This window comes from Lithobates pipiens, unplaced genomic scaffold (genome assembly GCF_037356315.1).
Source record: "Lithobates pipiens isolate NorthernLeopardFrog02 unplaced genomic scaffold, aLitPip1_a1.2 Scaffold_16, whole genome shotgun sequence".
NCBI lineage: Eukaryota > Metazoa > Chordata > Amphibia > Anura > Ranidae > Lithobates > Lithobates pipiens.
In genome coordinates this window covers 480,832,800-480,858,354 of record NW_027507748.1, presented here as the reverse complement: position 1 = coordinate 480,858,354, position 25,555 = coordinate 480,832,800, and the positions used below count along the sequence as shown (strand labels likewise).

General features: G+C 43.5%; 1 protein-coding gene across 3 annotated transcripts in view; it reads right to left on the bottom strand.

Moving 5' to 3' along the window:
- The window catches only part of UGGT2 (UDP-glucose glycoprotein glucosyltransferase 2), a 672,069-nt gene that overhangs the window by 15,904 nt on the left and 630,610 nt on the right, over positions 1 to 25,555 (bottom strand). For all 3 annotated transcript variants that reach the window (XM_077483028.1, XM_077483030.1, XM_077483029.1), the window contains exon 37: positions 23,080 to 23,196. In XM_077483028.1, the coding sequence (XP_077339154.1) occupies positions 23,080 to 23,196 (117 nt within the window). The remainder of the gene's footprint in view (positions 1 to 23,079; positions 23,197 to 25,555) is intronic.

Below are 25,555 nucleotides of genomic sequence, written 5' to 3'. Positions count from 1 at the left end.
GAGCTGACAATTGTTACCCAGTCAAAAAATGCCAGATAAAATGACATGCCAGGAAAGTGACATATGATATCTATAAGCACCTTTAAAAACAGCTAATCTATAATAGGAGATGTTTATGAGAGAATAATGGAGGCGGACATTGCTAGCCTTTCCTTTTGAAAATTCTGGTTACCTGGATATCATGCTCATGCTTTGATTTCAATGACACCCAGGTCGCTGAACTGGAACGTGTACAGCAGCCCTCAAACTTTCCACTCACCTCGGGGGGTGGGGCAGGGTTGATCGGGAGCCATTCTCCCAGTGATCACCCCGGGGGAAGAGAGCATGGAGGAAGAGGAAAGCTGTGGGATCACAGAGCGCAAAGAGCCCACTGTAACAGCTTACATTACAATTGCTTCTGCTCTGCTCGCTGTCACACACAGCCCCGCCTCCTCCTGAACCCGTGCCTTAGACAGAATGCGGGTCCAATGCTGGGATGTGTTCTGTCTATCACAGGCGTGTGGTCAGAAGGAGGTGGGGCTGTGTATGAAGGCGAGCAGAGTGGAGGCAATTGTAAGCTGTTCCAGGGTACTATCCTGCTCTGCGATCCCGCAGCTTAACTCTTCCTCCAGTCATGAACCGGCTGCCCTCACTCTTCCCCGATTATCTTCACAAATATGGTAAGCGTATTCAGGGGTCTTATCATAGTTTTAATCTTATTTAAAAAGTATACCAACTGTTGATACCTCCAATCCATTGGCATTGGTCCTAACTTCTGCAACAGTTCCGCTAGGGGCAGTAGCGTTCCATATGGAGCAAATTTTCCCCATGATGTATCTCCATCTTTCCCCCATGTCCCCATTGATCTCTCTCCTTCCCCCGGAGAGAACCACGGGAACCCTTCCAACGGGGTCAAGGGAGATACCCAGGGGGCATAATCTCCAGAATGATTAAGTTTGTCCCAAATTTTTAATGTGTTTTTAGTTAATGGCGATGTCCATTTTGAGAGCCCCCTATTCAACTTCGGGACCCAAGGTAGTCCTGTCAGTTTCCTTCCTGCCATTGTTTGCTCTAGCATCCAAATTTTATTAGATTGGTCATGATTCCAATTTAAGATACGTACTAAGGCCATTGCCCTATAATATGACCCAATATCGGGTAATTCCATACCACCTTCCAACCTCACTTTGCACAGAATATGATGCGCCAGTCTTGGTTGTTTGTTATTCCATACAAAGGAAACAAAAGCCCTCTTTATATTTTTAACCACTTCAGCCTCGGACCAATAAATACCTTAAGGACCAGAGGTCTTTTTGCAATTTCGCACTGCGCTGCTTTAACTGGTAATTGCGCGGTCATGCAATATTGCACCCAAACGAAATTTGCGTCCTTTTCTTCCCACAAATAGAGCTTTCTTTTGATGGTATTTGATTGCCTCTGCGATTTTTTTTTTTTGCGATATAAATGGAAAAAGAGCGAAAATTTTGAAAAAAAAAGATATTTTCTTCTTTTTGTTATAAGAAAAATCGAATAAACTAAATTTTAGTCATACATTGAGGGCAAAATTTATTCAGCCACATGTCTTTAGTAAAAAAAATGTCAATAAGCGAATATTTTTTGGTTTGCGCAAAAGTTATAGCGTCTACAAACTAGAGTACATTTTCTGGAATTTACACAGCTTTTAATTTATGACTGCCGATCTCATTTCTTGAGGTGCTAAAATGGCAGGGCAGTACAAATCCCCCCCAAATGACCCCATTTTGGAAAGTAGACACCCCAAGGAAATTGCTGATGGGTATGTTGAGCCCATTGAATATTTATTTTTTTTGTCCTAAGGGATTGAATAATGACAAAAAAAAAATAAAAAATTTTTTTTTACAAAAAGTTGTCACTAAATGATATATTGCTCACACATGCCATGGTTATATGTGGAATTGCACCCCAAAATACATTCTGCTGCTTCTCCCGAGTACGGGGATACCACATGTGTGGGACTTTTTGGGAGTCTAGTCGCGCACGGCACCCCGAAAACCAATCACCACCTTCAGGATTTCTAAGCGTGCAAATTTTTGATTTAACTCCTCACTACCTATCACAGTTTCGAAGGCCATAAAATGCCAAAATAGCACAAAACCCCCCCAAATGACCCCATTTTGGAAAGTAGACACCCCAAGCTATTTACTGAGAGGCATGTTGAGTCCATGGAATATTTTATATTTTGCCAAAAGTTGCGGGAATATTACAAACTTTTTTTTTTTTGCACAAAGTTGTCACTAAATGATATATTGCTCACACATGCTATGGGCAGAAGTCAAATTACACCCCAAAATAAATTCTGCTGCTTCTCCCGAGTACGGGGATACCACATGTGGGGGACTTTTTGGGAGCCTAGCCACGTACGGGACCCCGAAAACCAAGCACTGCCTTCCGGATTTGAATATAAAATGCTATAAAAAACAAACTAACCAGAGTCACCCGTAACACTTATACGGTGATCAGTGGTGAAAGGGTTAACTAGGGGCAATCAGGTGGTTCAAATTTTTATTAGGTAGTATATGGGGGTCCCTGGCGCTATATAAAAACCTGACGGGGAACCTAAATAACTAACTGGCTAACCAGCGTCACCAGTGACACTTATACTGTGATCGCTGGTGAAAGGGGGTGAAAGGGTTAACTAGCAGCAATCAGGGGGTTAAAACCATTATTGGGTAGTATATCGGGGTACCTAGCGCTATAAAAACCTGGCGGTGAACCTAAAAAAATAACTAGCTACCTAGCGACACTAGCGACACTGATGCAGCGTTCAGAAAAATTATCGCTTAGTGACACTGGCAAAAGGGGGTGAAAGGGTTAACTAGCGGAAATCAGGGGGTTAAAACCATTATTGGGTAGTATATCGGGGTACCTAGCGCTATAAAAACCTGGCGGTGAACCTAAAAAAATAACTAGCTACCTAGCGACTGTAGCGACACTAATGCAGCGATCAGAAAAACGATCGCTTAGTGACACTGGCAAAAGGGGGTGAAAGGGTTAACTAGCGGCAATCAGGGGGTTAAAAACATTATTGGGTAGTATATCGGGGTACCTAGCGATATAAAAACCTGGCGGTGAACCTAAAAAAATAACTAGCTACCTAGCGACACATGCAGCGATCAGAAAAATGATCGCTTAGTGACACTGGCAAAAGGGGGTGAAAGGGTTAACTAGCGGCAATCAGGGGGTTAAAAACATTATTGGGTAGTATATCGGGGTACCTAGCGCTATAAAAACCTGGCGGTGAACCTAAAAAAATAACTAGCTACCTAGCGACTGTAGCGACACTAATGCAGCGATCAGAAAAACGATTGCTTAGTGACACTGGCAAAAGGGGGTGAAAGGGTTAACTAGCGGCAATCAGGGGGTTAAAAACATTATTGGGTAGTATATCGGGGTACCTAGCGATATAAAAACCTGGCGGTGAACCTAAAAAAATAACTAGCTACCTAGCGACACTAGCGACACATGCAGCGATCAGAAAAATGATCGCTTAGTGACACTGGCAAAAGGGGGTGAAAGGGTTAACTCTAGGGGCAATCAGGGGGTTAAATCTTTATTGGGGGGTGATAGGGGGCTACCCTGGACCTAACACTAACTGTCCTGACAGTTTTTACTGTCACAACTGACACTGAATGCATTGATCAGTAAAGAAATGATCAATGCAATCAGTGACACTGTGACTGGGGGGGGAGGGGGGGCGGGGGGGGATCGGGGGGCGATCGGGGGGGGGGGATCGGGGGGGGTTTGTGTGCCTGTGTGTACCTACATGTCAGTGTAGTGTTGGTGCACACTTACTTTTACTGTTCTCCTCGTAGTCCGGTCAAAAAGACCGCCCCGAGGAGAATGACATCACTTCCTCCTTCCTGTGTAAACAATACACAGGGGAGGAAGCTTCTCATTGGCCAGGAGCGATCCAGAGGGGGTGGCCGAAAACCAACGGCCATCCCCTCATCACGGAGCGCTCCTGGACCGAATCGGACCGCCGTAACCAGCGGGATCGGACCCCCCACCCGCTGGAAGGCAATCACGTAGATGTACGTGATTATGCCTGCCTGTGCCATTGTGCTGACGTACAATGGCAATACGGCGGTCCTCAAGTGGTTAAAGAAACTCCGTGGGAGTGGGATTGGTACTGTATATAAAATATAAATTATTTTGGGCAATATATTCATTTTTATTGCATTCACCCTTCCGAACTAGGTTAGTAACTGTCCTTTCCACCAATTCAATTCCTCTATTACCCCTCCCATTAAAGTACTATAATTTAAATCATATAAAAGTTTAAGATCTGCTGAGATGTGCGTTCCCAGATACACCAAGGACTTTTTATTCCATACGAAAGGATAGGAATTCTGCAAAGTCCTAGTCATATCAATAGGCACATGACTTGGCAGGATTACTGACTTCTCAAACTTAATCTTGAAATTGGACACGGCTCCAAATTTGGTTACTTCTTCCATCAATGCTGGTAAAGAGGACTGTGGTGAGGACAAATAGAACAATAGGTCGCCTGCATATGCCCATACCTTATGCTCGTGTACCCCAATAAATGTTCCTTGTATGTCTATATTTCTTCTTATTTTACATAGGAAAGGTTCTAATATCATATCAAACAATAATGGGGACAGGGGACACCCCTATCTCGTACCATTATATATCTGAAAATATTTTGACAAAGTACCATTCACTTTTACCCTGGCTCTCGGTGGTGCATACAGTGCCAATATCCAGCCCATCATACGATCGCCCACCTTCATTAGTCTTAAGACTTCAGTCATAAAACTCCAGCTCACCTTGTCAAAAGTATTTTCGGCATCCATTGATATTATTACTTTAGGTGTCTTATCCGGTCCGTTTTCCATTCATGAGAGGATATTTAAGGCCCTTATGGTATTGTTTCTGGCCTCCCGGCCCTTCATAAAGCCTGTTTGGTCAGGTTGAACTAGCTTTACAACATAGTCTTGTAACCTCTGTGCCAAAATCTTTGCTAGGACTTTAATATCTGAGTTTAACAGAGAAATTGGTCTATAATTGGCACAATATTGTGGATCCTTTCTTGTTTTTGGGAGCACTGGAAATATAGGTCAATAAGGCTTCCGAAGGTACGGGATTTAATGTATTGATTGCATTGAAGTATTTACACATTGGAACTCCCAGAATTATTATAATAGATTTGTAAAGCCATCTGGCCCTGGGCTCTTCCCAATTGCCAGATTCACTATTAAACCATTCACTTATTCGACCATAATTGGCCTATTTATTTCCTCAGTTGCTTTAGTCGACATGGAAGGCATTCCTGAGGTCATAATATAATCTCTAATCCCCACCGACCGCTGTTCTTCAGTAACATTCGGTGAACTTGGCTGAATATTATAAAAGGATTTATAGAATCTATGAAACTCTGCCGCTAGTCTCAGTCTGTGATTTCTGTTTTTCTCTTTTAATCCTGGACCCGAGAGCAATCAAATCTCCCCTAATCACAGATTTGTGGGCTTCACACACAGCCTATTCAGAAGTTTCTCCAGGCACGTTCATTTCAAAATATGTTTTCATTTTAACTGTTAGTACCTCTACTGTATGACTATTGTCTAGCAGGGTTTCGTTTAACCTCCATGTTTGTTCTAAATGGCCTTTTGAGACTGGATATATAGTCATGGTTATGGGGGCATGGTCTGAGATTGTTATTGGCTCTATCGTGCATTGTCGGATCCTTTCCAGGTAGAACTGGTCCACCAGGAAAAGATCTAAATGGGAGTACATGTTATGTATTCTAGAGTAGTAGCTATAGTCCTTTGTGTCATTATGTGTTGAGCGCCATCCATACACCAAATGTAGAGACCATAAAAGCTGTTTTAAGTGCTTTAAGGCTTTAAAAGATATGGGGGTTTTACCTGTCGAACTGTCCATATTTGGTTCTAGTACTAAGTTAATATCTCCCCCTAGAATCAAAAATCCCTTTCTATATCCCTCCAGAAGCTTCAGAGTCTTTATCAAAAAATTCACTGTTCCTGTATTCGGCGCATAAACTGTTGCAAAAGTATAGCAATAGCCGTTTAGTCTTGCCTTTACTAAAAAAAAATGACCTTCAGGATCTATTTGGGAAGATATAACCTCTATTGGGCATGTCTTTCTAAACGCCATTGTCACCCTGCCCTTCTAATCAGTGATGGTGCGTGAAACCATTGATTAAATACATATAACGGCATTTTGATGATGATAAAGTTGTTATTAATATTTATTTTTGTAACTTAATTCTTCATAAAACATTTAAGTGTCAAGAATTAGATAATTTATGAGGGTGTGTTTAGGGGCAGAATTAGGGGGTGGGGCAGGGTAGGAGTTGGGTGGAGCAACTGGTGGCGAGTAACCCTTGAGGTCTGGCTAGTAGTTCAGGATTTGAAATTTTCAGCCCTGATGTACAGCATAAGGAAGGAGATTTTACACTCCTTTTCAGCATGCTTGTACCAGGGCTGTAACTCAATACTATTGAATGTGTTGAAGGCATCTAGCAATAGCAAAAGCAGCAACGGCAGTCTCTGTACTTCTTTCATGGAGGATCAGCATTAGCTAATCCAGCTCAAAAAACAGATAAAGTCATCATGTGCCGGAAAACGATCTTCGCTACTTACAGTAGATCTCAGTTTCATGCTCCTACATAGAGCTTGTTTCAGACAGTAAGAACATGAACTATAATCATAACAAGATTCATTAATCTGTTATCTGAAAGCTATTTAAAGCCCACCAATGTCCTTTATTTGTAGGTATATTAAAACTTAGCTGTGCAGGCTGGCCCAGCCAACAATCAGCTTGGGTGTATGATGAACTGCATGGGGACTAGGAGTCTGGAAATGCCAGAGCTTACTTTATGAGTAGCGTGACTGTGCGCCATTCTCCTGTGCATAGAAAGTTTGACTTTGACATTAATCACACAGAAAGCTCTCACATAACCAGACTGTGAAGCTCCCGTTCATTTCGGTATACAACCAAATAAACAGAGGTTGGCTATTTAGTGTGGCAGAACTGAGGTTTGATAAAGCAATGAGCTGTAAAAAAATAAAAAAATCTGCACTCCTGACCCCGTAGAGCTTTCTGTTACATGTTACTAGGATTTAATCCTCAAATCCAAACGCATATAAAAATACAGAATTTTATCCAGTATATACACTGACACTAAAAGAGGAGTCAGTATTCTGAATCAATCAGGGCTATGATGCTTTACAGGAAACATGCTTAAATGAGGGGACAGCACAGGAATGACCTCATTAACTGGGATGAGCTCAGATAGGTTTGAGCACGAGTCAGATTGAGGAAAACAGTATTCCACAACAACACAATACAACGATCAGCCATAACATTATGACCACTAACAGGTAAAGGGAATATCCTGTTACAATGGCATCTGAAAATTGGTAAGAATGCAGTTTGTTGTGTATGGGGCTGTGAAGCCCATGGTGACCCATGTCCAAAGCCAAAAGCTTCTACAATGTTCACATGCACATCAGAACTGGAGAGCAATGGAAAAAGGTGGCCTCGTCTGATAGACGCCTCCAAAGAAGTTGCGTACTGTTTGGCGTGGCAGCCTGGTACTTGCATATTGCCGTAACCAGGTATCCCTGTGTTGAGAGCAGGCGCTGGCCACTGGGAGTTAGGCGGAAGCTGTTTTCTCATATTCTTATACCTGATTGCCCTCCCTTCTAAAATAGAAGCCTCAAGCATTGGGGTAATGCTGTGAGAAGTGTACATGTCCACTAGAAGCAAAGGAGCTTGTGGGAAATTAAGGAGCATGGGCAGGTAGGGACTTGGACAGGAATAAGCACAAAAGTAAGTTAGGATTCTCCCTACCACACACCCAGATATCCTGAGTGTGGTAATTCTGTATGTAAATTTGCATATAATCTTACAGTATAAGTGCTTATTATGCTGGCAAATAGTAATTCTTAATTGGATGTATTAATGTGTCCCTTGATGACCGCCTTAGGGGTGAAGGCATGGAATGGTCTCAAGGTGTCAGGAGGTATTTTAGGTGTGCAACTTTAAGCCGTAATTGAAAAGTTTTGATGGCAATTTGTTAGTGCCAGTTTTCCTGCGCATGGAATCGTTGCACTCTCACATAAGTATGCTGCTTGCATAATTTTTTGCAATGAAAACTAGCCTTACAAGATACCGAGATTACGAATCAATATAATACATTTAGTTATAAAATATAAGCCTCAGTATATGACTTTGATTTCTAAACCAGGGTTGAGAATATTTGTGTTTTTACTGATTTAAGAGAGAAAATAGAAAAGTACAGTTTATAAAGAGGTTGAGAATTCAGGAAGCATTAATAAAAAAAAAAAAAAAAAAAAAAAAAAGATACAAGTAGTATTAAATAGGGTAATCCCCTTATTCTTGTGTGCAGAATGCATTTATATACTCAACCCTATCCATTTACAAATTTACCCCATGCTACTACGCTCATTATAGGGATTGTAACCCCCTGATTAATTTTAGATGGCTGTGAGTTAGGGAATACTGCCTAGGAGGGAACAGAGACGGGGGCAGGATGAGCACCATCAGTCCCGTCTCTTGGGATGGCATTGGACCAGTGTTGTCGATCATAGAAGCTGGTCCAGGAGGTGGTACTGTATTAAAGAGACTGCCAAGTAAACAGGAGATTCTCACTCTATGTAAACTGACGGCGCCCCTCCCGCCCCCCTCCCTGTCCCCTCCGAGGCAGCAGTAATCTGAGGTGAGGCTGCAGATGGGCATTGATCAGGCTGCATTGATGGGCAATTGTGAGGCTGTAGATGACATTGATCAGGATGCAGATGGGCAATGGTGGGGCTGCATTGATGGGTACCGACCCTTATTTGCTTCAAAGTTCTTCCTTTCAGATTTACGTTTTTTTCCTGGAATGACCCTCCTAAAATGAAGGTGCGTGTTATACGACGATAAATACAGTAATTAGAAAAAACTTGAATGTGTTCATAGATTTACAGTATGTGTTTCCTGTTTATTTTTTGGTTTGGTTCTGGAGGGATTTCCAACAACTATTGGTAAGTTTATGGAATGTGTTGGGCACATAATATTAAGCCCATTCCAAATGCACTGTTTGATTGGAATAATATGTGGGAAATGTGGCGTCACTACTAAATTACATGTATTTAACCACTTACCGACCGCCGCACGACGATGTACGTTCCTTTTTTGAAGATGGATAGCTCGGTAATGGCAGCAGCTGCTGCCCCAACCGAGGTATCCATCTCTTCAGGCGGCAGTTCGGTAAACGATAATGGTGGTCTCTGTGGCAGATTTGCAGCAAGATCACCGTTAATCCTTGGCGGGAGAGGTGCCACTCTCCCTCCTGCCTCTCCCCCACGCCCTCTGCTGCTTACCGGAGCCGTCGGCAGCGACGGAGGCAATCGGGTCCTGTCACTTCCTTGGTATGGAGACGTGTGAGGCTAAGATGGCCCCCACCCGTCTCCATACCATAGCAGGGCGGAAGCGACGTCAAAACGTCACTTCCGCCCATAACTCTTAAAGGCACATTTTTTCATTGTTTCACATTTTGTTTTTCTTTATTGCATTTAAGTCCAAATATGAGATCTGAGGTCTTTTTGACCCCAGATCTCATATTTAAGAGGACCTGTCATGCTTTTTTCTATTACAAGGGATATTTACATCCCATGTAATAGGAAAAAAAGTGACCCAAATTCTTTAAAATAAAAAAAAACTATAGAAGACACTCTTTGTGTTCTTTTATATTTTTGATGAGGACTATTTTTCATGGACTGTCACTCCCCCTTCCCCTTTTCATGGACAAATTATATACAACTGAGATCTTGATATCTACTAATTCTGATGTGTTTATTATTCTCCATGTTATACATGCTTATTCTAATGGTACTTCTTTTTGTATACTTTGCAATAAAATGGTATGTGTATGATTTTGAAGATAAAATATATTAGGGTAGAGCAGGCTAGGGAGGATTGTGGGAATTATGAGATAGACTTATACTAATGTTCCTTTTAGGAACAAAGGGGAGGGTTGATCTTTGAATATTGATTTTCTGCAAGCATTATTCATTTACACATATCTGCAATGCTTTATGAAACCAAGGCTGGAAGACTTCATTAAGCTTAAATTTTAATGCTACATTCTGTACTCAGGAATCAATTTACATAGAAAAAAGGGAAGTTGCTAGTAGCTTAGGCTTAACTGCAAGATATTTACAGAATCATGATAAAGCAAGAGTTTGTGTTTGTGACACAAACACATATGATTTTTGGATAGGAAAATTACATTATGGCAGAGTATCTTTGGGGGGGGGGGGGGTCAATAAACACCCCATACATGGGGAGCTTGTCCTTATTTAGGAACATAACATAAGTGACGCACTCATGTCATGTGATATCCTGTATAGGGATGAGCCGAACACTCCCCTGTTCGGTTCGCATTCAGAACATGCGAACTAGCAAAAAATTTGTTCTACTATGCGAACACTGTTAAAGTCTATTGGACACGAACATGAATAATCAAAAGTACTAATTTTAAAGGCTTATATGCATGGCATTGACATAAAAAGTGTTTGGGGACCTGGGTCCTGCCCCAGGGGACATGTATCAATGCAAATTTTTTTTTTTCGGGAGCAGTGATTTTAATAATGCTAAAAGTGAAACAATAAAAGTGTAATATTCCTTTAAATTTCGTACTGGGGGGGGGGGGGTGTCTATAGTATGCCTGTAAAGGGGTACATGTTTCCCATGTTTAGAACAGTCTAATGGCAAAATGACAATTCTAAAGGAAAAAAGTAATTTAAAACTACTCTCGGCTAAAATGAATTGTCGGTCCGACAATACACAAAAAAAATGCGTGGGGGTATCCCCTAAATTCCATACCAGGCTCTTCCAGTCGAATATGGATATTAAAGGGAACCCCCGAGCCAAAAGGAAAAAAATGGCGTGGAGTCCCCCCAAAAATCCATACCAGACCCTTATCCAAGCACACAACCTGGCAGGCCGCAGGAAAAGAGGGGGTGACGAGAGAGTGCCCCCCTGAACCGTACCAGGCCACATGCCCTCAACATTGGGAGCGGTCCCCCCCAAAGCTCCTTGTCCCCATGTTGATGGGGAGAAGAGCCTCATCCCCACAACCCTTGCCCGGTGGTTGTGGGGGTCTGCGGGGGGGCTTATCGGAATCTGGAAGCCCCCTTTAACAAGGTGACCCCCAGATCCCGCCCCGTGAGAATTGGTAATTGCTCCGGCTTCTTCTCTGCTCTGTCCGCACATTCCACCTCAGTGGGAGTCCTCGCTGTGTGACGCTTCGCCGTGTGACGCTTTATGTAAACAGGTGACCCCGGCCTCCTCTGACAACACAGGGAAAGCCATAGGGAAGTCCCTGTGCATCAGAGGGGGACGGGGTCACCGGGTGGCCTCGCCCTCCTTTATATAAGAAGTGTCAGAAGAACAGAAGCGCCACACGGCGGAAGACTCCCACTGAGGCGGATTGTGCGGACGGAGCGGAGAAGAAGCCGGAGCAAGATGTGGGACGAGAAGAGCAGAGGAAGAAGACGATGAAGAAGAAGATGGAGGTAGAAGAAGAACACCGAAGGAAGACCAGAAGAAAGAAGAAATGAATAAAGAACTTGTCAAAAACCGTCTTGTGTTTTTTAACCCTTTTGACACTTTTTTTGTCTAATGGTAGGGGTACATTTGTACTTCATTACCAATTCACACGGGGGGATCTGGGGGTCCTCTTGTTAAAGGGGGCTTCCAGATTCCGATAAGCCCCCTGCCAGCAGACCCCTACAACCACTTGGCAAGGGTTGTGGGGATAAGGCCCTTCTCCCCATCAACATGGGGACAAGGTGCTTTGGGGGGGGCGCTACCCCAAAGCACCTGCCCATGTTGAGGGCATGTGGCCTGGTACGGTTCAGGAGGGGGGTGCCCTTTCGCCCCCCCTCTTTTCCTGCGGCGTGCCAGGTTAAGGGACGGATAAGGCTCGGATAAGGGTCTGGTATAGATTTTTGGGGGACCCCACGCCATTTTTTTATTTTGGTGCAGGGTTCCCCTTAAAATTCATACCAGACCTGAAGGGCCTGTTATGGAATTTAGGGGGACCACCACACATTTTTTTTTAAATTTTGGTTCGGGGGTTCCCCTGTGGGGAAATTCCATGCCATTCTTATCAATGAACTTTTAGGTGTACTGACGGACCGACAATTCATTATAGCCGCGAGTAGTTTTAAATGACTTTTTTCCCTTTAGAAATGTCTTTTTGCTGTCAGACTGTTCTAAACACGGGAAACATGCCTCCCTTTACAGGCATACTATAGACACCTCCCCCCCAGGTACAAAATTTAAAGGATTATTGCACCTTTATTTAAAATACTTACATACTTAATACATACTTTAAGCATTATTAAAATTACTGCTCCTGAAAAAACTGCAGTTTTTAAAACTTTTTTTTGCATTGATACATGTCCCCTGGCGCAGGACCCCTAGGTCCTCAAACTCATGTTCGACTCAAACATAAAGCCCATCCCTAATCCTTTATTATGAATCTTATAAAAGAATGAACACGGAAATAAAAGCTTTGAGCAGTGTATGAATTCTGATCTCTGTTGGATCATTATATATTGCATTGCTCCCTGCGCAGATCTGAGTGTAGAAGAATGGAGGAATGCCAGTAAATAAGGTAATGTAATTAGACAGTAATAAAAGGTGATAGCTAGTAATAGAGGTATAGGAAGACAGAGGGTCTTTAAACAATTTGTACAATATCAATTTTGACACAAAATCTTTTACAACTTAAATAATGAATGCGCAATATTTGTTAACATACCATTAAAAATGTGTCCAAAAAGCAGAGACCTCAGGAGTCTTACACCATCTTTGTAGTACAACAGACATCAAAAGATGATCTCAATAGGCATATCACTGTACAATGCCTATACTTAGATAACATATGGGATGAATGGACACGATTATCAATCAACTGAGACCAATTATATCCCTCCTATGCATTGTTAAGTGTTGCTATAATACACATGGACCATACCTTAGTTAAGGGCTGTGATACGTGTATCAGAAGTCTGTGGAATCATTATGGCTGTCAGGACCAACACTGTCCCACCTTAGTCAGTATGTACTGTAGCTGACAGGGAGATAAGGAAGTCAAATGAGCAATAAATGGTAAACATTTATTGCAAAACAATATCTACTTACATAAGGGTTTAGCAGCCTTTCCCTGGGGAGGGGGTCCCAAAATTATGGTGCACAATCTAAATTCTAAAATATAACTGTTGGCTAGAGAATGGAGAAGCCAGGGCTGCTTGAATAAGCTACCTTTAAAGTGAGACTGTGCGGCAGCCCATGCAGAGACATGAAGCAGCTGGCCGAGACCCACTCAAGGAGCGAAAATCCGCCATCTCCAACCACCTACAGCGTCAGTCTGTCTCCATGGCAACAACGTGTTTTAAGGCCATGTCTCTCTCTCATGTTCTTCTCAACTTTCTCAACTTGAGAAAGAGACGGGGCCTCCAAACACATCATTGCCATGGAGACAGACTGACATTGTGGGTGGTTGGAGGTGGTGGGCTTTCATTCCGCTAGTGGATCTTGGCCAGTGGCTCCATGAGTTGTAGTGCAGCCTCTCTTCAACTCTAGCTTACTCGAGTGATTCCCCTGCCAAGAGTGGGATTTTGGAACTGGGACTGTGCACAGTTACACAAGAATCCCCTCCCCAGGCAAACACAGCTGAACCTCCATGTAAGTGGATGTTGTTTTGGAATAAAGGTTTACCATTTATAACTCATTGGAGTTCCTTATATCGCTATCCATATCTTACATCGCTATCCTTACCTAAATACGGATAGACTGTACCTGCTGATCTTTGCAGATGTTTTCTTTTGGTCCTGACAGCCACAGTGATTCCACAGGCTTCTGATACACTTGGACCCCTTTCACACTGGGGGTGTTTTTCAGGCATTTTAGCTCAAAAATGTTTAGCACCAGAAAAGCGACTCTCAAGCCACCCCAGTGTGAAAGCCTGAGTGCTCACACACGTGGGCAGTGTGCTTGCAGGATGGGAAAAAAAGTCCTGCAAACAGCATCTTTGGGGCAGTGTGGGAGCGGTGTATACACTGCTCCCAAATGCCCCGCTCATTGAAATGAATAGGCAGTGCTGCCGAAGTGCCTGCAAAGTGATTTGGCAGCACTGCAATACAGGTGCTATTAACCCTTTCTTCGCACACTAACGGGGGTTAAAAGCACCCTCTATAGCAGCCGAAAAGGGCCGCTATAACAGCTGTAAAGGGCCGCTTTACCGCTAATGAACACACCGTCCTAGTGTGAAAGGGGTTTTATGTGGACTTGACAATATTTAAACATTACAACAAGAGGAGAGAGGGGAGGTAATGGGGATAGGTCCGGGGGGGGGGGGGTGTAGTATTAGAGAGGCTTAGGGGTCTTCACTCAGTGGTCCCTAGTGACATGAGTAAGGGAGGTTAAGGGGACAGCAGTGATTGATCGAAGTCAGAAGGGAGATAGTGTTCCACCCATGGTTTCCATAGGCATTGATATATATTTTTTTTACTTTGTCTAGTAAGTATCATGGCCCTAGTGACCCTATTTTTGGTTTCTGTGGAGTTTCTGTGGAGTTTTCCAGGCCTTCATGATGGTTTGCTTTGCTGCGGCAGTGACTTGCAAGATTGTGGGTGAGCCACTTCCGGAGGCTTTTTATCAAGCTGTGGCTGGGTTACGGTCCAGTGGCCCTTTGAACAATGTGGAAAGAACATGGAAAACTTCAGTACAGAATGTTTGGGTCAGTGGACAGGTCCACCAGATGTGGAGATGTGTACCGGCATCTGGGCAGCCTCGAAAGCATTTGGGAGGGTAGGTGGGGTGGAATTTGCGATCCGTGCAGGGACCAGATACCAGTACATAAGAACCTTATAATTTGTTTCCAATGCCACTATATTCTATAGGATGTTGTTCTAGAACTGTGAAGGCTTTTTTAGATGTTGTTTGGCAAACTCTAATCTGGCCTTCCTGTTTTTGTGGTTCACCAATGGTTTACATCTTGTGGTGAACCCTCTGTATTCACGCTGGTGAAATCTTCTCTTGATTGTTGACTTTGACACACGTACACCTACCTCCTGTAGAGTGTTCTTGATCTGGCCAACTGTTGTGAAGGGTGTTTTCTTCACCAGGGAAATAATTCTTTGGTCATCCACCACAGTTGTTTTCCGTGGTCTTCTGGGTCTTTTGGTGTTGCTGAGCTCACCGATGCGTTCTTTCTTTTTAAGGATGTTCCAAACAGTTGATGTGGCCGCAACTAATATTTTGCTATCTCTCTGATTGGTTTGTTTTGTTTTTTTCAGCCTAATGATGGCTTGCTTCACTGTGACAGCTCTTTGGATCTCATATTGAGAGTTGACAGCAACAGATTCCAAATGCAAATAGCACACTTTAAATTAACTCTGGACCTTTTATCTGCTCCTGGTAAATGGGATAATGAGGGAATAACACACACCTGGTCATGGAACAGCTGAGCAGCCAATTGTCCCATTACTTTTGGTCCCTTAAAAAGTGGGAGGCACATATACAATCTGTTATAATTCCTACACCATTCACCTGATTTGGATGTAAATACCCACAAAATAAAGCTGAAAGTCTGCAGCTAAAGCAAATTTGTTTAATTTCAAATCAATTGTTGTGGGCCACAAGATTAGAATTGTATTGACGTCTTAATATTTATGGACCTGACTTTTGTTGAACACATGACATTGTAGAATTCTTAAAAAGTGGGATGGAACTGGGATCAGTAAGACTCGAAAGAGGTACAGTATTTTCAGCAAGATTGCCATTTTGGTAACTGTGATGCAGACTATCGCTGCCAGGGGGAGTGCGGGCCACGAGGACATGAGATTGGTTAAATGGGTCAACATCGCTGGGTTGTTGGTGGAATACAATGCATCAGGGTCTGCAGTAGGGATGAGCCGAACACCCCCCGGTTCGGTTCGCACCAGAACTTGCAAACGACCCCCGCGTTCGGTACGAACGTTAGAACCCCATTGAAGTCTATGGGACTCGAACGTTCGAAATGGAAAGTGCTAATTTTAACGGCTAATATGCAAGATAGTGTCCTAAAAAGGGTTTGGGGACCTGCCTCCTGCCTCAGGGGACATGGGTCACTGCAAAATTTTTTTTTAAAAAACTGCCGTTTTGGCGGGAGCACTGATTTTAATGACGATTAAAGTGAAAAAAAAAAGTGAAATATTCCTTTAAATATGGTGCCTGGGGGGTGTCTGTAGTATGCCTGTGAAGTGCCACGTGTTTCCCGTGTTTAGAACAGTCCCTGCACAAAATGACATTAAACGGAAATAACACCATTTAAAACTGCTTGCGGTTTTAATGTTATATCTGGTTCCTGCAATATGGTTGAAAATCATTGAGAAACATGGCATGGGTAGCCCTCCCTGCCCATTACCAGCCTATTTGGGTCTTGTACGGATATTAAGGGGAACCCCGTACCCATATTAAAAAAAGGAAATGCGTGTGGCCCCCAGGCCCTATATACTCAGAACAGCAGTATACAGGCGGTGCAAACAAGACAGGGACTGTGTAGGTTTGTTGTGTTAAGTTGAATCTGTTTGTCATTTTCAACCGGTAAATTTTTAAAGTGTAGCTCCTGTCAAAAAAACGATTTTTAAGCTTTTTGGAAAACATAGGGAAGGGTTATCACCCCTGTATAATTTGTTTTGTCGTCCATCTTTTTTCATCTCACTTGCTGCTGTCTCCTTGCGTTTGCAAGTAGGAGATGTTTGTAAGTTGGATGTTTGAAAGTAGGGGCCTGCCCTATATTATAGCGGTATGTACTGGGTACAGAGCACGCAGATAGCACACATCTCCTAACACTACTGACTGCAAGCTCTATTATTAACCACTTGACCACTGGGCACTTAAACACCCTTAATAACCAGACCAATTTTCAGCTTTCGGTGCCCTCACATTTTGAATGACAATTACTCAGTCATGCAACACTGGACCTATAGGAAATGTTTGTCCTTTTTTCACACAAATAGAGCTTTCTTTTGGTGGTATTTAATCACTGCTGGGTTTTTTATTTTTTGTGCTATAAAAGAAAAAAGACCGAAAATTCTGCGAAAAAATGAATTTTTCTTCGTTTCTGTTATAAAATTTAGCAGATTAGTCATTTTTTCTTCATAAATTTTGGCCAAAATTCATACTACTACATATCTTTGGTAAAAATAAGTACAAATTGGTGGATATTATTTGGTCTTTGTGAAAGTTATAGAGTCCACAAGCTATGGTGCCAATATCTGAAAATTGATCACACCTGAAGTACTGACGGCCTATTTCCTTTTTTTTTTTTTTCCACAAAATTGTCATATTATCAGGTTATTTCACACACACAGCATATGCATACCACAAATTACACCCCAAAACACATTCTGCTATTACTCCCGAGTACGGCGATACCACATGTGTGAGACTTTTACACAGCGTGGCCACATACAGAGGCCCAACATGCAGGGAGCGCCATCAGGCGTTCTGGAGCACCCAGGCCAATTCTGACATTTCTCTCCTACATGTAAAAATCATCATTTATTTGCTAGAAAATTACAGAGAACCCCAAAACATTATATATATATATTTTTTTTTAGCAAAGACCCTGGAGAATACAATGGTGGTCGTTGCAAATTTTTATCGCACACGGTATTTGCACAGCAATTTTTCAAACGCGTTTTTTTGGGGGAAAAAACAGTTTTGTGCTTAAAAAACAAACAAAAAAAACAGTAAAGTTAGCCCAATGTTTGCATAAAGTGAAAGATGAAGTTATGCTGAGTAAATAGATATCAAACATGTCACTCTTCAAAATTGCACATGCCCGTGGAATGGCGCCAAACGTCGCTACTTAAAAAATCCCCATAGGCGACGCTTTAAATTTTTTTTTACTGGTTACATGTTTTGAGTTGCAGAGGAGGTCTAGGACTAGAATTATTGCTCTCGCTCTAACGTTCTCGGCGATACCTCACATGTGTGGCACATGCGAGCACATGGGGACATGGGCGCTTTAATTTTTATTTAATTTTTTTATTGTTCATTTTACTTTATTTATTTTAGTTTGACATTTTTTTCCCCAAAAATATATTTTTGATCACTTTTATTCCTATAACAAGAAATGTAAACATCCCTTGTAATAGGAATATGGGGTGACAGGTCCTCTTTACAGTGAAATCTGGGGGGTCAATATGACCCCACATCTCACCTCTAGGCTGGGAAGCCTGAAATAAAAAATAAAAAAAAGATTCTGGCTTTGATCGTACTGGCGAGTTGGTAGAAGCACCGGAGGGCGGTGAGGGGTGGGGGGCGTCTATGGCTGGGTATTTCAGGGTATCACCGAGTATGGCTGGGTATCTCTGAGTATGGCTGGGTATGGCAATTTATGGCAGGGTATTACAGAGTATTGGCGGGGTATTGGCGGGGTACTACAGAGTAATGGCAGGGTACTGCAGAGTATTGGGGGGTACTACAGAGTAATGGCAGGGTACTGCAGAGTATTGGGGGTACTGCAGAGTAATGGTGGGTACTGCAGAGTAATGGCGGGTACTGCAGAGTAATAGCGGGTACTGCAGAGTAATGGCGGGTACTGCAGAGTATTGGGGGGTACTGCAGAGTATTGGGGGTTACTGCAGAGTAATGGGGGTTACTGCAGAGTAATGGGGGGTACTGCAGAGTAATGGCAGGGTACTGCAGAGTAATGGGGTGTACTGCACTGCAGAGTAATGGCAGGGTACTGCAGAGTAATGGCAGGGTACTGCAGAGTAATGGCGGGGTACTGCACTGCAGAGTAATGGCGGGGTACTGCAGAGTAATGGCGGGGTACTGCAGAGTAATGGCGGGGTACTGCAGAGTAATGGCGGGGTACTGCAGAGTAATGGCGGGGTACTGCAGAGTAATGGCGGGGTACTGCAGAGTAATGGCAGGGTACTGCAGAGTAATGGCAGGGTACTGCAGAGTATGCACTGGTATTGCAGAGTATTGGCAGGGAATTGAGGGGTTAAATTCGGTGAGCAGCGATGTGGGCACTGCAGATGCAGCCCACATCGCTGCTGACACCGATCTCTTTCCCCTCCGCTGTACCGATCGGTACAGAGAGGGGAGGGAGGAACCGGCGTCATAACATGACGCCGGTTTGTTTCCAAGTGATCACTCCGTCATTTGACGGAGCAATCACGTGGTAAACGGCCGCTATGAGCGGCCGTTTACCGTGATCCACAGGACCCGGCGGTCACGGATGCTCTCGAGTGCGCGCACCTCGGGGCACGCAAGAGCAGAATTCTGGGAGGCCGTTAATTAACGGCCTCTCAGAGTTAAACAACCGCCCTGAAGCCGTTAATCGGCAATGGGCAGTTGTTAAGTGGTTAAAGCTAGATCACTAGCTATATAGGTGAGGTGAATATAGTGGTGTATACTGCAGTCAGGGCACAGACAACAACCACTACACAGCAGCAAGATAGGAAATCAGCCAAAAAAAGATCGGTGTGTACTGTGTTGAAGGTACACAGAACACCCACTGCTTCAGATGCTAAGTAACACACTACACGAGGCCGCCTCAAAGGCGGCCTTATATAGTGTGGGGCGTGCACTACACAGCCTGAGCTATGATTGGCCACAGGCAGGATGCCTGTGGCCAATCATGGCTCTCCTCGCTGCCGGCGCTGCGATTGGCCAAGCATGCGGGGTCACAGTGCATGCTTGGCCAATCATGGGGCAGCAATGCACTGCGCCACCGCAGTGCATTGTGGTCCGCGCGCGCGTCACTCGAATTTTGACGCGAACGGCCCAAACGTTCGGAATTCGCCGAACGGCCGAACAGCCAATGTTCGAGTCGAACGTACGTTCGACTCGAACACGAAGCTCATCCCTAGTCTGCAGTCAAGTTGATTCCCAGGTAGGTGATGTATTGGGGGGACCAAGAGAATGGCAGTGCTTGTTGAAGTTGCAGTATTAATGAGGGGGTTATGGATATGTTAAGGGCTTTAGATATCTGAGGGTTCACTACTAGGCCAGATATTTATGCAATTTGGTCTAGGTTGTTTAGGAGATTAGGAAATAAGGTTAAGGGGGAGGATAGGAAGAGAAGAATGTAGTCAGTGAATAGACATAGCTTGTGGTGGTGGCCTCCTCGCGCTACTCCTTTGATGTCAGGATTGGAACGGATTCGTTGGGCTAAGGGTTCGATGGCTAGGGCAAAAAGAAGTGGTGATAGGGGGCATCCCTGTCTTGTCCCTCATTGTATGGGAAAAGGGTGAGACTTATATCCTGCATACTTAATATGGGCTGTAGGGAAGGTGTATAAAGAGGATATCCCAGCTAAGAAGTGCAGCCCAAAACACCGGAGCACAAACTGTAAGTAGGGCCAGAAGAGGGTGTCAAATGTTTTTTTTATGTCCAAAGACACTATGCGGCGCTTGTGGGTGCATGGGCTATGAGGACTGCCCTGCGGACATTATCTCCAGCCCCGTTTATGCTTAGTGATAACCTGCAGCAAGTGGGAAAGAAATGAAGTAGAATTAGGGGCACAGTAGAAAACTACTGTTACCTCTTCATCAAGAAGGTGCCCTAAGAGAATTATGTATCTGCCTTCTGGATCTTTAGTCTCTGCCTGGAGCGTAAAGGAGGTTGTACGATGAAAGGCGATTAAGACTCCTCTTTGCTTGGTGTCCACTGAAACAGTAAATACCTGAGGGTAGGCCGGGCCAAAGGATTTGGGGGTGTGCTTTTTAGTGAAGTGTGTCTCTTGCAAGCATATTGCATAGCTTTGGTTGAGGCAAAGGATTGGAAGACCTTGACTCCTTTATGTGGGTTGTTCATGCTTTGGACGTTAAGGGTGATTATGTTTAACAGGGCCATAGAGGAAAGCGGAAATGAGGTTGGTTATAGACATGTGGCCTTGAGTGGGACCACCCCCTGGGAGGAGGATGGAGAAGGGACGAGTGAGGAGAAAGAATCAGGAATGGAGATGGCGTTGGATATAACGTGTAGTGTGATATGCGCGAGTTAGGGGGAGGGAGAAAGGTGAGCGAGTGACTTGTCCGTCTGAGTAGGTTGAGCAGACCTAATCAGAGGGGGAAGAGGCGTTCTAAGAGGTCTACATGAGACCTCTGAGGGCAGAGGTGGGGGCTGCAGTGATGATCAGCGGGGGGGGGGGGGGGGGGGGGGGGTCACACCAGCGGTGCATTGTAAGCAAGTGATGAGGGCTATACAAGGTGAAAGGGTCAGATTATGGAGCAAACCTAAGGGGCGTGGCATGGTGGGGAACAATGGTGTTATCCGCAGTTCAATGGAACCAGGTGTTGGTGGTACCTAGAAAATGGAACACTTGGAATGCAGGCGGTTAGTGATCATCTATTGCAATTGGCTACAGCCGACCTCAGCGTGTCACCCTGAAGCTTCATGCGGTGTGGGTAGGGTTGAACAGATACCTGTACTGTCCCCAGGATATGATTGTTTCTGCGTAGTGTATTAGTGCATAAAAGTATGCACCACAGCTGTTTATTTTACAGAATGGAGAGACGCTCTGGAAAACTGTCTGCACATGGGTTCTCTGAAAAAACATAGAAATAACAATTTAGGATCTTTTAGGGATCCGGTTGTAGGTATGTCATGTATGTCTTTTTCTCAGAAAGGGTGGGTATAGAACTGGTACCAGGGGAGTGATAAGCGTTCTCTGAGAGTCCATGCAAGCCACAGGCCGGCAACATTAAAACAGAAGATATACAGGAAATAACTGAAAAGTAACAGAATACTAGGCTTCGTTGGACAACTTCCTTTTATCCTAGCAACCACATACTGCACCCAGAAGCAAGTAAAAGGGGCAGTAGGAATGGTGATGTGTCCGCCATTATAGAGGGAGGTCATTGTTGCTAGTAAAAAGAGGAGAGGTGTCAGAGTGCCAAGTCATTCAAACGTGAGGGTACCCACAGGGGTGTGAAGTGGGGTGCTCAGCAGTGGTGGAGGTCACCTTCAGTCCATGGAGTCAGATGGTGCCACTGGGGAAGAGGTGGAAGCAGAGTGTCGGTGCTGCCACTGATCCCTGGATGGAGCTGATGGAGTAGCAAGGTGCAGATCCTGGAGGAGGGATTCTAGATCCTCATGGGTTTTGCAGGAATGCCTGTGGCCTTGATAGGTGAATCAAAGGGAGAACAGAAACCCCAAATTGTAAATGATGTGGTGCTGTTGTAGAATCCGGAGCTGTGGTTTAAACGATCAATGAAATGGTTGTTTGGGAGAGATTGGTGAATAGCTGGTATTCGTGGCAGAGGGGAGGCATTCCTTGACTCTTGCAGAACTGGCGGGTATGTTTTGTGATCTGGCAGATGCTTTCAGCAGCGTTGTGAGTCCCCATTATGCGGACCCATCAGTCGGACAAGACCGGCACGGACGGCTTCATGCATGCGCCCCCTACTTTGTATTATTTCTTTCTTCTACTAGTGAAGGTTTTTTTTGCAGTGTTTTTATTTTTCTTTCCTTAAACGACATGAAAAAGGCTATTTGGACTTTCTGATGTAAAATTAACTACAGTCGGAAGGTCATTAAATATACCACCCCCTCGGTTTTGTAGTTCACAAACTTTTAAGATATACTGTATGTACTGTTCCATTGGGAAGAGTGGGAGGACTCACTGTAGGACAATATTAAAATGATGTTGACAAGACCAAAATGTTTATCAGGCACTAAGCTTAGGTCCTATGAAATGTGTAAAGACTGCACAAATCCTGCCTCAATAGGTTTAGACTAATATATTTGATCCATGGCAGGATTTTGTTGAAGGCAATGGATTATTTGTATGATTTTTTTTTTATCAGGATGCATAATAAATTTTACTTTACATTTTTAACAGTATATTTGGGTCTATACTATTATAGTACCAGAAAAAGTCCCTTTACAGCAAATATTTGGGTTACATTAGTAAAAGTAGCTACGTTGAAAACAAATGGTTACTTTACATAAATAGAATCAACAGTCATTTACACAGCTAGACCATCTTACCAGATCAATGGTTTTGGCTCTTTCCTTGGACTTGTCATCACACCAGGTCTCACACCAAAGCCATTCTTGAGGAAGCGATTTTATAGACACTTGATGAATCATATTGTTGGGTAAATCCTGTGAAAAAAAAAAAAGATAATCTTCTGGATAACATGCAAACAGGATAAAACATTTACCTTTTTAATTAGTGTTTAGTTCACTGTGTTACATAATAGCACCAGAGTGTGATAATCTAATTCTGTACAAGAATCAGGTCACTGATTGAAGGTTGTCTAGACTGATAACTATCACACTCTGGTGCTGATTTACCAAGAATGCATTGCACCAATTCATACCTTAATTGGTGCGCTGGAAACGTCATTAACCACTTCAACCCTGGAAGAATTTACCCCCTTCCTGACCAGAGCACTTTTTGCGATTCGGCACTGCGTCGCTTTAACCACTTCAGCCCCGGACCAATAAACACCTTAAGGACCAGAGGTCTTTTTCCAATTTCGCACTGCGCTGCTTTAACTGGTAATTGCGCGGTCATGCAATATTGCACCCAAACGAAATTTGCGTCCTTTTCTTCCCACAAATAGAGCTTTCTTTTGATGGTATTTGATTGCCTCTGCGATTTTTTTTTTTTGCGATATAAATGGAAAAAGAGCGAAAATTTTGAAAAAAAAAGATATTTTCTTCTTTTTGTTATAAGAAAAATCGAATAAACTAAATTTTAGTCATACATTGAGGGCAAAATTTATTCAGCCACATGTCTTTAGTAAAAAAAATGTCAATAAGCGTATATTTTTTGGTTTGCGCAAAGGTTATAGCGTCTACAAACTAGAGTACATTTTCTGGAATTTACACAGCTTTTAATTTATGACTGCCGATCTCATTTCTTGAGGTGCTAAAATGGCAGGGCAGTACAAATCCCCCCCCAAATGACCCCATTTTGGAAAGTAGACACCCCAAGGAAATTGCTGATGGGTATGTTGAGCCCATTGAATTTTTTTTTTTTTTGTCCTAAGGGATTGAATAATGACAAAAAAAAAAAAAAAAATTTTTTTTTACAAAAAGTTGTCACTAAATGATATATTGCTCACACATGCCATGGTTATATGTGGAATTGCACCCCAAAATATATTCCGCTACTTCTCCCGAGTATGGGGATACCACATGTGTGGGACTTTTTGGGAGTCTAGTCGCGCACGGCACCCCGAAAACCAATCACCACCTTCAGGATTTCTAAGGGTGCAAATTTTTGATTTAACTCCTCACTACCTATCACAGTTTCGAAGGCCATAAAATGCCAAAATAGCACAAAACCCCCCCAAATGACCCCATTTTGGAAAGTAGACACCCCAAGCTATTTACTGAGAGGCATGTTGAGTCCATGGAATATTTTATATTTTGCCAAAAGTTGCGGGAAGATTACAAACTTTTTTTTTTTTTTTGCACAAAGTTGTCACTAAATGATATATTGCTCACACATGCTATGGGCAGAAGTCAAATTACACCCCAAAATAAATTCTGCTGCTTCTCCCGAGTACGGGGATACCACATGTGGGGGACTTTTTGGGAGCCTAGCCACGTACGGGACCCCGAAAACCAAGCACTGCCTTCCGGATTTAAATATAAAATGCTACCAAAAAACCTGTTAGCGATGGCAGGGATCAGGCCTGACTCTGCGATCGCTGCAGTTATGTGTTTAGTGTTTTGTAAGTGACAGTGATCGATCGATACTGCACTTGGGTGGGCTGGGCAGAGGGGCAAAACGCAGGTGCTAGCAGGTATCTGGGCTGATCCCGCTAACAATGCGTTTTTTTGGAACCCTAAACTGCTGGGGACGCTAGTATAGATCTGATCAGATATTGATCTGTTCAGATTTTATAGCACTACGGGAGGTGTATGCTTTGCGTGTGGGTGTTAGCGGTACTGGCACTAACCTAGCGCTGCCTGGGGCGACGCAGACCCTGACCTTAAAACCTAATCTATATTACCCGCCGGGTGATCAGGGGGTTAAACCTTTATTGGGTAATAAATGGTGGGTGCCCTGATGCTATAAAAAACAAACTAACCAGAGTCACCCGTAACACTTATACGGTGATCAGTGGTGAAAGGGTTAACTAGGGGCAATCAGGGGGTTCAAATTTTTATTAGGTAGTATATGGGGGTCCCTGGCGCTATATAAAAACCTGACGGGGAACCTAAATAACTAACTGGCTAACCAGCGTCACCAGTGACACTTATACTGTGATCGCTGGTGAAAGGGGGTGAAAGGGTTAACTAGCAGCAATCAGGGGGTTAAAACCATTATTGGGTAGTATATCGGGGTACCTAGCGCTATAAAAACCTGGCGGTGAACCTAAAAAAATAACTAGCTACCTAGCGACACTAGCGACACTGATGCAGCGATCAGAAAAATTATCGCTTAGTGACACTGGCAAAAGGGGGTGAAAGGGTTAACTAGCGGCAATCAGGGGGTTAAAACCAT